At 39.4% G+C, this 14,035-nt stretch overlaps 1 protein-coding gene and 1 non-coding gene across 8 annotated transcripts in view; one reads left to right on the forward strand and one right to left on the reverse strand.

Moving 5' to 3' along the window:
- The window catches only part of LOC123685238 (low-density lipoprotein receptor-related protein 4), a 32,005-nt gene that overhangs the window by 9,615 nt on the left and 8,355 nt on the right, over window positions 1-14,035 (forward strand). For 4 of the 7 annotated variants that reach the window (XM_045624863.1, XM_045624869.1, XM_045624864.1 and 1 more), the window contains 16 exons: window positions 315-608; window positions 1,440-1,752; window positions 2,512-2,702; window positions 3,783-3,912; window positions 3,971-4,077; window positions 5,289-5,448; window positions 5,879-6,029; window positions 7,041-7,357; window positions 7,406-7,592; window positions 7,975-8,128; window positions 8,302-9,086; window positions 10,151-10,301; window positions 10,366-10,527; window positions 10,961-11,173; window positions 11,364-11,647; window positions 12,658-12,954. In XM_045624863.1, coding sequence (XP_045480819.1) covers window positions 315-608; window positions 1,440-1,752; window positions 2,512-2,702; window positions 3,783-3,912; window positions 3,971-4,077; window positions 5,289-5,448; window positions 5,879-6,029; window positions 7,041-7,357; window positions 7,406-7,592; window positions 7,975-8,128; window positions 8,302-9,086; window positions 10,151-10,301; window positions 10,366-10,527; window positions 10,961-11,173; window positions 11,364-11,647; window positions 12,658-12,954 — 3,896 coding nt within the window. The remainder of the gene's footprint in view (window positions 1-314; window positions 609-1,439; window positions 1,753-2,511; window positions 2,703-3,782; window positions 3,913-3,970; window positions 4,078-5,288; window positions 5,449-5,878; window positions 6,030-7,040; window positions 7,358-7,405; window positions 7,593-7,974; window positions 8,129-8,301; window positions 9,087-10,150; window positions 10,302-10,365; window positions 10,528-10,960; window positions 11,174-11,363; window positions 11,648-12,657; window positions 12,955-14,035) is intronic. The other 3 variants (XM_045624866.1, XM_045624867.1, XM_045624868.1) reach the window with 3 other exon arrangements.
- Window positions 728-800, reverse strand: Trnat-cgu. Its single transcript has one exon. It is a non-coding gene; the product is annotated as a tRNA-Thr (tRNA).

The following is a 14,035-nucleotide window of genomic DNA, read 5'->3' on the forward strand; positions in this document are numbered from 1 at the left end:
CCATAGGTATTTGAGAGCATTCGATGGACCTCAGCCTCAGAATTTGGCTAGGGTGAGAAGTGTTTTTGCATCCACCATACAGTCCAGACCTAGCACCAAGTGACTATTTCCTGTTTCTGCCTGACTTACGAGCTTGAGGGTACATTTGGACTTAATAGAAGCCTGTGACAATTAGTTGTCCGTTTTTTTTGCCCTTAGGGACAAGAAGTTCCACGAGAGGAGAATTATGAAGCTGAATTCTCGATAATTGCGAAACTACTGCTTCTTCAGCCTAACGCGTTTCTCTTTCATGAATATTGATTTATTTCTTGCAGTCGAATCAATGGAAAACATCACCATGGTTTCCTACGTGAAGTCCCCACGTCACAGGGGAGCCGCCAGGCAGATGTACGGGTCGGGATCCCTACGCTCCAGGGAGTCATTTCCAGTCTACGCCAACGACCGAAGGCGCTACCCAGAAAGGAGTACCATAAGCCCAGATGTGGGCGGATACAGGCTACTGCCGAATCCTGGATTTCCCTACACCCACGATTTCTACCCACTGCCCGAGGTCATAGGCGGAGTCAGATCCTCTACCAGAAGCGGTAAGGAACGTCCAATTTTGAGAGGTGAGACACTGGTTCGTTCTTTCGTAATGGTAATGAGAATAGACGCGCTGAAGAGACACTTTAAGATATCAAAATAATTTCACGGCGTTCAGACAATTTTTCAATTCTGAAAAAAGTACCTCTCCGAGCGGGGCTCGAACCCGCAACCTCCGAATTACGTGTCCGACGCTCTCGCCGTTGAGCTATCGGGGAAGTTGAAGATTCTCCGCAATGTGGAACCAATACGCTCTATTAGTGATGACGTCACACATCACCATTTTTGATTGTCCTGTCAGTGTTCGGAATCCAAACAAACAAATTGTCATTCAAATTAGGACGTTGTTGTTGAAGAAATTGGCTTATTTTGATAAATAAGATTATTTAAGGAACGATTTTATTATTAATTGATAGACAGAAGGCACGAGATTGATAAGTAAGTTCGATCTTGAAGTTCAACTAATAAATACGGCTTTTCACAAAATCTGGGGAATGATACAGGATTCAAACTTACTGGTATCAACCTCGTTCCTTCTGTCTATCAATTAATACTGAAATCGTTCCTCAAATACTCTTATTTATGAAAATAAGCCAATTCCTTCAACGACACAGTACTAATTTGAATGACAATTTATTTGTTTGGATTCCGAACACTGACAGGAGAACCAAAAATGGCGGTGTGTGACGTCACACTAATAGAGCGTATCGATTGATTCTCCAAATGAGGAACACTTTAAGAAAAAAATTCTCTACCAGTCGAAACCAAAACGATATAGCACTTTATTCCGGGAACAAGCACTCAAAACACCAACAACTTGTTAATCCCAAAACTCAACAACTTCTACTTTGATTTAGGGCTTCTCGTTCCAGGAGGGCTCTACGGTGGACGTCCCGAGTATTATTCCGGGAAACCAGACCATGGATTTTTCGGTGGTAGATTTCCCCTGGACCTGGGCACGTTGCCTGGTAGAGGTTTTCGCAGGACCTCGTCAGTTCACCGCCAGAAAAATCCTAGGATAGGTCCTGACAGGACTAAGGGCGTCATTCATCCGTCAGATGATTTGACAGATATGACAGAGGAGGATTTCGATCATCCTTGTGAAGTTTCTTGTTCACCAAACGAGTATTTGTGTGAGAGCAATTGTATCTGCATCAAGCAGGATGCACGGTAAGAATAGAAAACATCTTTATTTCTAGTTAGTAATTTTAGCAAAAAGAAGAAGAAGAAAAATTCGCAATGTAGGTACTATGAAATTCTCCTAGATTTAGATTTAAGGGAGATTATTTATGGTCTACAGCTCGCCTTCCAGTTCCAGAGTTCTAAGGAACTCCAGTATCTGGGATGACTTCAAGGAGGCTTCCATCTCTTGTCCAAAGCATTTTTTTGCGTTGGCTAGTGATGGCGAGGCATTCCGTCACCAGGTGATCCGGAGTTTCTTCTTCCTCGCAGAATCTGCTAGACTCATTCTCATGAGATGCTTCTAGAAGCAGCTATGCCCTATAAGAAATCCAGTGAGGAGGTGTAGCATATTCTTGCTCCAGATACTTCTTAGACCTTGCAGTATCGAAGTTTCAAAGGGAATTTTTGGAATGATCCAATCCAGGAAGATTCCGCCAGAGTGTTTTTCTTTCGGTTTTTCCTTCTCTTTGAACTCTTTCTTGTAGGTTCTGGGCCAATGAATGAAGTTTGGGCTACTTTTCTGCTCTTCATTTCCTTTAATTTTACTATTGCCGGACGAGAAGGTGCTAACCAAAAGTGCTTTTGTTTTGCTAACTGTGACTTCAAATTTTTCACCATTTTTGTTTTGAATTTTCACAATTTCAATGTGTTGTGGAAGCGTTTACAGTTTTTTATAAGGCCTGTTACTTTAATATTACTTTTTGGAATAATATTGTCAATTAACTATTATTCGAACGTTTTTCACAGATGTGACAAGAGAGTAGATTGTGAAGATGGCGATGACGAATTGGATTGTTCAGAGTATGAGCTTGAAAGACACACCAAATGCAATGAAACCAACAGCATAAGGTGTCCCACTACCGGAAAGTGCATATTGAAGAAATGGTGGTGCGATGGTGAAGATGACTGTGGAGATTTTTCAGATGAGACTCGTTGTGGTATGTCCCCCATTAAACATATTAAAATAATTTTGAATTATTAATTGTTTCTTTTTATATAAATATTCTTTTTAATTTTCTTATTTTGATTACGCTATTACAATGTAAAGGGGGCCTGGAGGCAAACCTCCCTAAATTTTGCTGGCCCCCTTGATATTTTGCATGAGTAAAAAAAAACAAATAATTAAACATAAACCAAATGGAGCTGGAAATCTTGGTCCCTCAAAAAATCCTGGCAATATGAACAACAGTATAACAAATATTTACAATACTATAAAATAATTTTTTCTCGAACCGTCAATCTGTAATTTTACAACCAACTACTAGATTCAAACTTGATCATATCTGAAATTATGCATTTTTCTGTAAAATCTAACGAACGTCTGTAAACACAATAATTTCCAATATAAGTGAAGCAGGTATAAATGTGTATAACGTAGGTCGAATTCATAAATCGATATAATCCACCCAACGATTATAATGGTTTGAACTACTGACAATAAAGCTACAATGCTAATGATTTGAACTACTCATAATCTACCTACGGTAATAATGGTTTGAGCTACTAACAATGTACCTACGATGATAATGGTTTAAACTATTGACAATACACCTACTTGTTAATTGGTTATTCTTGAAAAATTACACTTACTCAGTTTGTTATATACTCAACGTGTAGACTTCGATATTTTAAAACACAATTATATACATTGATATATAGAGTTGCTCTGTAACTTGACTAAACTCATAATGGCCACTGTGCCTCGTGGTCAACAGACATCGAATTCATTAGACCACAGAGGTGGAGGTATACGTATCATCGATAATCGCCCAACAATCGACCACATATTTGGTTTAGTAAAGATCATAGACTCATTATGATACGTCTATGGTTAAGATGTCTAAAACACTGGTGTAGTCACTTACTCTTGAAAAACCTTAAGATTAAGACATCTTAGTTTGGGTTAACCTAAAACTACGGTGTCGCCATCTAGGATAGAACCGTGTTTAAAACCAATTTTAAAATTTCCTCCATAGTTTTTATCTAGCTCTTTGGTACAGTCCATTCGCTTTTTTCAGAAGGAACCAAAAATTGCACCACCGAGGAGTTCGAATGTTCCAACGGTCTGTGCATTCCAAAAATGTGGGTTTGCGACGATGACGTCGATTGCAAAGACTACTCCGATGAGTGGAACTGCACCCAAGCAGGGTAAAACACGTCGATATATCTGCGACGTGTATATTTTTTATTAGTTGAGTTCTTACAGGTGTAAACCGAACGAATTCGACTGTGGAGACGGCACTTGCATTTCTCAGAATTGGAAATGCGACAGACAAATGGATTGTAGCGATGGAAGAGACGAAGTGGAATGCAGTAAGTTTTTCTTTTATGATGAATTTGGTCGATTATCATGTTTCGAGATTAATTTTAGTTTATCCAAAGTATTTTCAAATTGATGCAGAATTTCGAACGTTACTTATTGGTCATTGATCATGCTTAAAAAAAGTTTTATACTAGCGAGTAAAAAAAAGGGTCACTAAGATCTTCCTTTAGAAAATCAATTAAATATATGCGAAATGTAGAGGTATGGGCTGAAGAACTTGATAAAGAAACCATCTTCAGAATGAATTGAACATTGGTCATTTAAAAAGTTTGTTTTCCACTCTCTGAAAGAAACAATTCCATAAAAAAGTTCACACCAATTGAAGATTGTGTGAGAATAGTGGCACTTATTGAAAATGGGCTGAGCCAGAGATCTATTACCAGAAGAATGAATGTTAGCCAACCTATAGGTCAAAGAATGTAGACAAGGCTTTAGGAGGCAGGTAGGCTGACCAGAAGACCTTCATCTGGAAGAAGACGGTAGACATCGTTGAGGGATGACAGATTCATGGTTTCTGCAAGTCTTCGAAACCGCCATCTTACTGCTGTTGAAGTTCCAGAACTTCTCAGATCTTCAAATTGCACAAGATCACATAAACTGGTTAGAAGCTGAGTGGGCCCAGGTACTTCTTTCTGATGATTCCAGGTTCAGCAGTCGAGGAGCTGGTGGTCGTAGACGCGTTTATAGACGTCCAGGAGAAAGATACGCCAATGCCTGTATAGAGGGGTGAGTTCCATTCAGTGGAGGATCTGTTATGGTCTGAGGGTTGTGTCTTTAGAGGGTTGCACAAAGTTGGATTTTATAAATGGAGCAGTAAGATACATAGAGGAAATTCTTATGCAAGCCCACATACAGCTCGAATAGTGACAACGTACATGAATCAGGTTGGAATTTCAAGGGCAACTGGCAAGGTCAACTGGCCAGCACGAAGTCCTGACTTGAATCCCATCGAACATCTATGGAGCCACCTGGGAAGGCAATAATTTACAAGAGCTCCTTGGTGTCCTTTGTCATGAATGGAAGAATATTCGAAGGCCCATAACATATGGATTTGGGGATAAAAAAGATGAGAATAAAACTAAAAAAGTATCATAAAGGATGGTAAAGAAAGATAAGACATTTTAAAACGAATTATTCGTGAAACTTAAACATATTTTCGGAATATTCCTTCAGATTTTTTCTTCAATTTTATCCGTTTCAGATTTAAACGCCCCAGATTGCTTGGTAGATGAATTTCTCTGCTCGGCTCATAAGTGTATCAAAATGAAATTCAAATGCGACGGAGATAATGATTGTGGCGATTGGAGCGACGAATATAACTGTGCTAGTATTCGGCAGATTTGTGAAGTTGGCGAATTCAGGTAAATTTTCTCATTGAGTTTAAAACAATGCAAAAACTACTCATTTAATGAAGCTTTTCATCTTTTTTTGTATTATCTTTTATAATAAATAATATAAAATTGGCTAACACCTGCACTTGGTAATGAATGAAGAAAATACAAAAAGGAAAAGAAGTACGATTTCCAAGTGTGTAATATCCTACGATATTAATTAGCTATCTGCCAGCGTTCAATTAGATGCCTGCTAATTCGTTTGTTCGTCATCTTGGGTTGAGTTATGCGGTACTGATGATCCCTAATAAGGGTGAAACCGGTATATCGCTACTCTCCCTTGATGACATGCATTCTCCTTGGTTTACTTTCGATTATGATTCCTATGAAATGGCGTGGAAATCTTCTGTTTGACAATGGTTTTTTATTTATGAATTCTATATATTTTTAATTCTTGCAGATGTTCCGATGGAAGGTGTATACCTGAAAAATATCGTTGTGACAAACAGCGCGATTGTGACAATAACGAGGACGAAGCTAATTGTGACTATTCAATCAAGAGAAATTGTTCCTTCGATGAGTTTGCGTGTAGAAGTGGCGCTTGCATTTTGGTGAGACGTTATTTCATTATTGTATCTTCCTTAATTTGTCAACATGCACCTATCCCTATGTATAATTAGGGAATTTGTGCTGAAGGTAAACTTTTTGAAAATTTATTTATTTACTACTCAACTGAAAAATTAACTAATCATTGTCCATTGGCTTCTCCAAATTACTGACCGTCTGAGAATCTAACCCTCAGAGAAATAAAACATAGATAGAGGGAGCATATGTCATTTTCAATGAGCAAATTTTGTCCCTAACATGAACTATCAAATTTGACATGAAGCGCGCGGAAATGCTAACATACCAGTGATACGATATTTCACTCAATTCGCGAGTTTCTCCACAAAGAACGCACTTCTTATGTCCCATAGTGAATCAACGTTTCATATCAACTCAAAATATATTGAAATAAATACCTAAATATATCAGAAATTCAGAAAACAAACTTCAAGCGCGCCAAACGACGTGAAACAACCGATGACACTAGGAGAGCAAAAGTTGCCAAACCTTGGATTTCAGCAGGTAGATACAGAAACTAATCAATATTCTGCTTATTATAAATGCGACAATTAGGAAAAATATCGGATTCCAAATATTCAAATTTGCATATTTAATCGGGAATCACTCTAATAAATATATTTCGTCCAATATGATACACATTCATAATGATATAGTGAAATTGTGAATTTGAAAATATATCACAATCCGACAACGTAATCTAACCATGTTGGGGACGTGTGAAAATTGCTTATATCCCCTCTATCTATATTTATTACTCTATGGAGAAATCTAATCCGGAGTACTCCAAGGATCGGTTAAAGGGCCGCTGTTATTCAAGAGTTCTATAAAAAAGCACGTCATTTTTTCTCTTCATACATTTTTTTGTGTTATACATTTGGGGTAATTCATGCAAGTCTGGTTATTCCCTCTCCCTCTATCTTTGTTTATTACTCTATGATCCAATCCAACACCATTCTGTTGTTTTTTTTTATAAAAAAAACGTTCGTTTTCCACAGAAAACCTGGAAGTGCGACGGCTTCCAAGACTGCAGCGAGAACGAAGACGAAGAAGACTGCCAGATCGTTTGTGACGAATCCAAATATGCATGCGCGACATCCTATCCAGCCGACAATTCGACATCCTACTGCATCAATAAGAAACACGTTTGCGATGGTCAGAACGACTGCCCCAACGCCGAAGACGAACTGAACTGTCCAGAGATGAGAGAATGCGAAAAGGGCACCAAGTGCGAGCAACTTTGCATTACCAAACATGATGGCAGTTCTGGCTGTGCCTGTTCTAGGGGTTTCACCCTTGCAGAGGACGGACAAAAGTAAGCGTTCTTGAATATATCCAACCGAAACTGACCTTGATTTTGCAGATGCATCGAAATAGACGAATGTCAATACGCTACGGATCCTGTCTGCTCCCAGACTTGTACCAACACAAGAGGAAGTTTCAAGTGTGGGTGTTTGACAGGTTATGTTCTGAGGCCAGATGGACGTTCCTGCAAGGCTCAAGGAGCGACCCCCACTCTGCTTTTCGCCAATAGGAAAGATATAAAACAGGTACCTGTAGGTTTAAGTGAAACGTGTATCTCCAATATGCGAGCCCCAATTTTCTCTTGAAGAAAGATCAACAAAATATCTCATATAGTCAATACCAAACGGAGAAAGTCAACAAGGTTAAACGTTCATTTCGATCTGAGTTCCTTCCACTTCCCACTTAAAACGCTAAAATCATCTGACTCCTCTGAGACGATCACGGTCGTTGTAGGAGTGACGTCATCAATGACGTCATTATTTTCGATCCCGTCGACCCACCTTCTTACTTGGGTCGAAGTAAACGTTCCATTGGTAGGATGAATAAAATACTTAAAGGCTAGTGGAATTGATATACACTGAAACTTATATACTATTATAAATATTTCATTGACGTAAACCTTTCCAGGCATCTTTGAGCAGTGCCAAGTACATTCCCATACTGAAAGGATTGCACAATGCAATCTTCCTCAGCTATCACTATGAAAAGCAGATGATTTTTTGGACCGAAACGTTGATAGATGTCATCAGGAGGGCCTACATCAACGGTTCATTTTCCAGAGGTAATAATTAGGACACCATATACTATCTTCAATGTAATCCTATCGACTTTTCATATATTTTACGATCAGAACTGTTTTGGTTCCTTATGTATCTAAAGAGAAACCAAAGCAAACATGTCCAAGAGAATTGTGGAAAGAAACTTTGACTCTACAGCTCTATATCTCATTTCCAGATGTAATCAAGGTGGGATTAGAGACGTCAGGAGGTTTGGCTGTAGACTGGATACACGATCTGCTCTTCTGGACAGACGCAGGCACTCAGAGGGTCGAGGTGGCAGATTTGGACGGCAGAAACAGGGCGATCTTAGCAGCAGACGACATGGACAAGCCTAGAGCCATCGTGGTCCACCCGGGAGAGGCCCTGGTGTTCTGGGCGGACTGGGGCCCGAACCCCAAGATCGAAAGAGCCGAGATGGACGGCGGGAACCGCAAGAAGATAGTAACAGAGTCCATCTTCTGGCCGAACGGCCTGACCTTAGACTACACCACAGATCGCATCTATTGGGCGGACGCCAAACACAACGTAATAGAATCCTCGTTCCTTGATGGAAGCGACAGGAAGAAGGTGGTGAGCAAAGGCTTGCCTCATCCGTTCGCCATCACCATCTTCGAAGATATCATCTACTGGACGGATTGGCACACCAAGTCCATATCTTCGGCCAGTAAATCTACTGGTCTCGGGCTGAGAACCATCCATTCGAAGCTGTACTACCCGATGGATATCCAAAGTTTCCATCCGCAGAGGCAACCCAAGTACAGAAATCGTTGCGAGAAGGCTGGGTGCTCGCATCTGTGTCTTCCCAACAAGAAGTCTTACAGCTGCGTCTGTCGATTGGGACAGAAGTTGGCTGCCGATGGAAGGTCTTGCGTGGAGCCGGAGAAGTTCATATTTTTCGCCAGGAAGAAGAACTTGGTCATCAAGCATTTGGACGGAGATGCCTTGCATCGACCTGATATTGTAAGTAACGTGCGGGTTTCAAAATCTAGAAAAGACACTGCGGATTTCCTTTGGTGATTTTTAATTTCCTTTCATCAATAATTAAACTATGATGTGAAAAAATTATTCCTTATGGTCTTTGGTGTCTTCCATCAGAGCTGTTCTCACCATTAGTAGTCGTAGTCTACAGCTCGCTCTCCAGTTCCAGAGTTCTAATGAACTCCAGTATCTGGGATTGCTTCAAAGAGGTTACTTCCTTCCTCATAGGCCACCTGGACGACCAGCTGGTCTTCATCAGCCAAACTCCGCTTGGAAAACATTGATGCACACACAGGACCTTAGTCCTAAGAAGAAGAAGAAGGTTACTCTCTCACTTCTACAAGTCTCTTATCTATCTTATGACTAGCGTTGGCGAAGCTATCCCTCACCAGGTGATCTGGAGTATCTTCATCCTCCCCGTACAATCTGCACTCGTCGTTTTCTGCTAGATCCATTCTCATGAGGTGTTCTTTGAGGCAGCAATGCTCTGTAAGGAATCTAGTGAGAAGGCGTAGCACATTCTTGCTCCAGATACTCCTTAGATCTCGCAGTTTCAGTAAACTTTTCGCCAGAAGGTTTCTCTTTTGGATCTATCTTTCTCCTGAAACTCTTGCTTTTAGGTACATTTACCTATACCATCTACAGGTTCTGGGCCAATGATAGGAGTTTGTGCTTCTTTTCTGGAAAGTATCTTGGCCTCTTCATTTCCTCTAATTGCCGAGTGAAAACAGGCTAAACTGACCTTGATATTCTTGCCTATTTCACTGAGTTTTCTTCGGCAATCCACTATTATCTTAGAGAAAAGCTCTGGACTCTATACATTTAAAAAAAAAACTGTGAATTTGGTAGGTTGAAAAAATTGTATCCACGAACGAATTCAGGTAAACATTATTATAGAATATTTGTCAGATTCCACAAATCCTCTAAATTTAAGTTCTCAGCGGTATTAATTGATTGCATCAGAATTATGTAGGAACTTTCAATTAGAATGAATATTTATCAAAAAAAAATTGGAAACGACTTACATTCAACGGGGATCATTTCAGGTGATTCCAGTGGAAGGATTGAAGGCAGCCTCGGCTATAGCTTGGGATTCCGCATCGAACATTATATTTTGGACCGACGTTGAGAGGAAAGCAATATACAAGGCATTTTGGAACGGCAGCAGTCAAGTAGCTATCGTAGATACGAACTTGGGTAGGCAAAGACATACCTTTTTTCCAATGAAATTATTTAAACTTTCCACTTACTTTCATTGCAGAATCCCCAATGGGAATTGGATACGATTGGTTAACGAAGAAAATCTACTGGGTTGATATGAAAATGAACAGATTGGAAGTGGCTGATAGCGATGGTAACAATAGGTGCCTGCTGGTATGGGAAGATATCGATTCTCCCAGGGACATTGTTCTGAACCCATATGGTGAGTATACTTTTCAATTATTCCTCAATTATACGTGAAATTATCGGGATTTTAGTATCTCGCGTTCTGCAAGTCAGTGGCGGATCTATGGTACTGTTTAGGGGGAAGGGGGTGGATTAATCATAGGCGTAACGAGGGGGGGTTGTTGGAGACATAAACACTCCCTTCGTACAGTTTGTACTCCATATTGATCTACAAATAAAATAACCAAAACATCTCAACATAGAACAGTTGCCCTATGAGCAAAATATCCGATTTACTTAGTTTATATTGCTCCGTCTTATATTTGAACAGACTATAGGGATCTTTTTGTTCGATTTCGATTAAATTTGTTATGAATGCTGAGATTGGGTCAAAAGTGATTCGATCTTAGCCTCATAAACATTTTCGGTTATCTGATATTTGTATTCTGTTTTAACCGTTATATTTCCAGAGGGTTTGATGTATTGGACAACCTGGCAGAACCCCAAAATAGAAATCATCGGAATGGACGGTTTAAACCGTTCAGTCATAATCAGCGAAGATTTAATCACACCGTCTGGACTGACCATAGATTACGAAGCCAAGAAATTTTATTGGGCTGATGGCATCTCCAAGTACATATCCGTTTCGAATCTGGATGGAACCAACAGGAAAACTATCATAAGTATGAAAATGTGGTAAAATTGCAGAATCGACAAGTGGGCTACGTTTCTCAATTATATTTTGTCAGAGAAAATCAGTAACCTCACTTTTAGTCGTTCAAAATAGGCTTCAAGGTCACTTGTCAGTTCTGCACTTTCACCGAGTATTTTTCTTAGTTGGAATAAGAATTTTCTTCAATTTAACCATTTCAGGAGGTTCCACCATACCTCAGCCCTACGGTTTGGACGTTTTCGGCGATAGCATATACTGGACCGATTGGACGAATTCCACCCTGGAAAGAGCGAATAAAATCGATGGCGGTAACCGGACTCTACTAGAGAAGAAATTGACGAACATAATGCAGGTTAAGATTTTCCATAGGAATAGGAGAATCGTGGCAACACCGTGCGACATAGACAACGGAGGATGTTCCCATCTGTGCTTGTTGAAACATGCAGGGTATTCGTGCGCTTGCCCTACAGGTATCAAACTGAAGGTAGGGGGTGTTTTTGTTCTATTATTTGTTATTTATTGTCCTACCGAGTGATGATCTCATATATAATATTGATTCAATTGGAGGGACGCACATTGAAGAAAAGTGAAAAAAAAAGTCGGGTCCGTAACTTTTAATCACAGGATATAGGGTGTTCCTTCAAGAAAATAAGTCGTCAGATATCACAAAATCCATTCATCATTAAAAAAAGTGATATACATACAATATTGCGTCCTTTCATGGTCATATCATTATTGCGTCCGGTACATATGTTGAACAATGCTGCGTCCGAATGTTATACGTTCTTATTGCGTCCAACGCAGCTCCATATATGTTCTAGACTTAGACTCATTTGAGGATAAAAACTATGTATAAACGAAGGTCAGAACCTCCCAAGCTTTGAGATACCGGGTAATAAAGAAAAAATCTTTTTATAACACTGTGCGTTTCACCTTTCAAAGTTTCACTTCCATCAGAGTTGATTTCAAATGGTTTTCATGTGCCAAAATCATGGATTTACCCTTGTGGGTAAATAAAAGAACGGGATAAAAACACTTATTCAATTTATTTTCAACCCACTTAAAATGTGTGAGGAAGATGATATTTAGATCTAATCGTTTTTTAAGGGTCGCTGGACACTTGGGTCGTTGCTGCTCGATCGCAGGTACTTTTTCGCCAGTCTCGGGAACAGATGTGAAAATTTTTAGTCTTCTCGTTGTCAGTGCAAGTGTTGCACATATGTTGTAGTTGTAGACTTTATGGGCGTTCAGGCCGTTTTCCATTCGACCGTTAGCAAAGCCTTTCTACGGATCCTTTAGGGGTGTGGCTCTGCTCATTCCAAGTTTTTACACCGAGTTCTTCTGTTTTTAGCATTTTAGTTCGAAATTTAACTCAACTCGAGTATTTTCGAGGGAATCGATAGATTCCCTACTCCTACACCCTTAATGTGAATCAAATACGTCGTATTACACTAAAATTAAGATTCTATCTATAGAATGGTATTTTTCTTGCAGGACGATGGTAAATCTTGTGCTAACGGTCCTACCAATTACCTAATATTAGCACATGGTACTGACATCCGACAAATATCCCTAGATGTACCGTATACGGCCGATGTGGTCATGCCGTTCCCACCGCTGAAAATGGCAGTATCGGTAGATGTTGATCGAAAAACTGGAGAAATCTACTGGACGGATACCGAAGAGGCCGTCATCAAAAAGATCAAACCCGATGGATCCGATCTGCAGATCATTATCATGCACGAACTCATGAAGCCAGATGGCATTGCCATCGATTCTACCGGAAGAAAGGTACAGAAAATTAAGCTCCATTAGAGCTATATCTAGGGATTCATCAGGACAAGTAGCTTGACATTTCAACCAACTACTTGACTTGAAAATCAAGATCGTGAAAAATTACATACTTGAGCTTGACTTGACTTGATTTAAGATATTTATTGCTTGACTTGATATCAAGCTACTTGATATTACTTGAGCTTGATATGCACGAGTTGCACGGCATATATTTCTGCAATCCTCTGCGCTTAGACTAAATAAGGGGATTCCTCGAGCGCCGAGAGACTGAAGCATTCACCAGTGTGTCTTTATTAGTAGTTTTCTCACATTTCTATGAAATCTATTGGTAGATTTTGGTAGTTTCAGAATAGTTATTTATAATACAAGTGCAGAAGGCATTGGTATTCTTCCACGAGTTCAAAATTCAAAAACGAGCCACGAAGTGGCGAGTTTTGGAATGAACGAGTGGTAGAATGAGCCTTCTGTACGAGTATTATACATTATTTTCTCTAATTCATTGCATTTTCATTGAAATATTTCCATAAATATAATTTAGTGATTTTTGCATTGAAAAATGTTGGTTGGCAGAACTGATTTCTTTAAGGCAAATTGATGAATTGACAGATAAAGCCGTGGCGGAAAGTTCGGAGTACCAACATAGAATAATAAAATATAACCATGAAAACTGTGCGTTTCTGATATATTCTCGCACGATTTTGTTCTACAAGATGTGGAAGAATGAACGGAATAACCACAGAATTGGAGAAATATCTTTCCAAACTTGATTTTTTATCAACGCCAGCATCTTCAGCTCCTGATGAAAGACAATTTTCCAGAGCTGCTCTTACAGTTACAAAAACCCCCAATAGGTCAGACGACAAATCTATAAGATGCCTCATGTGTCTTAAATCCTGGATGGAAAAATTATGAAATCGAAACGAAGCCTGGAAGTTTCTCATTATTATTATTTTTCATTTTGTTATGATTTATACTAATTTATAGTTATTTTATACAATAATTTCAATAAATAAAAGTGTTCTTTGCAAGGTTCTTCTCATTTCATCTATTTTTTTGAAATTAAGTCAAGCTCAAGCCA

Source organism: Harmonia axyridis, chromosome 7, assembly GCF_914767665.1.
Source record: "Harmonia axyridis chromosome 7, icHarAxyr1.1, whole genome shotgun sequence".
Taxonomy (NCBI): Eukaryota; Metazoa; Arthropoda; class Insecta; order Coleoptera; family Coccinellidae; genus Harmonia; species Harmonia axyridis.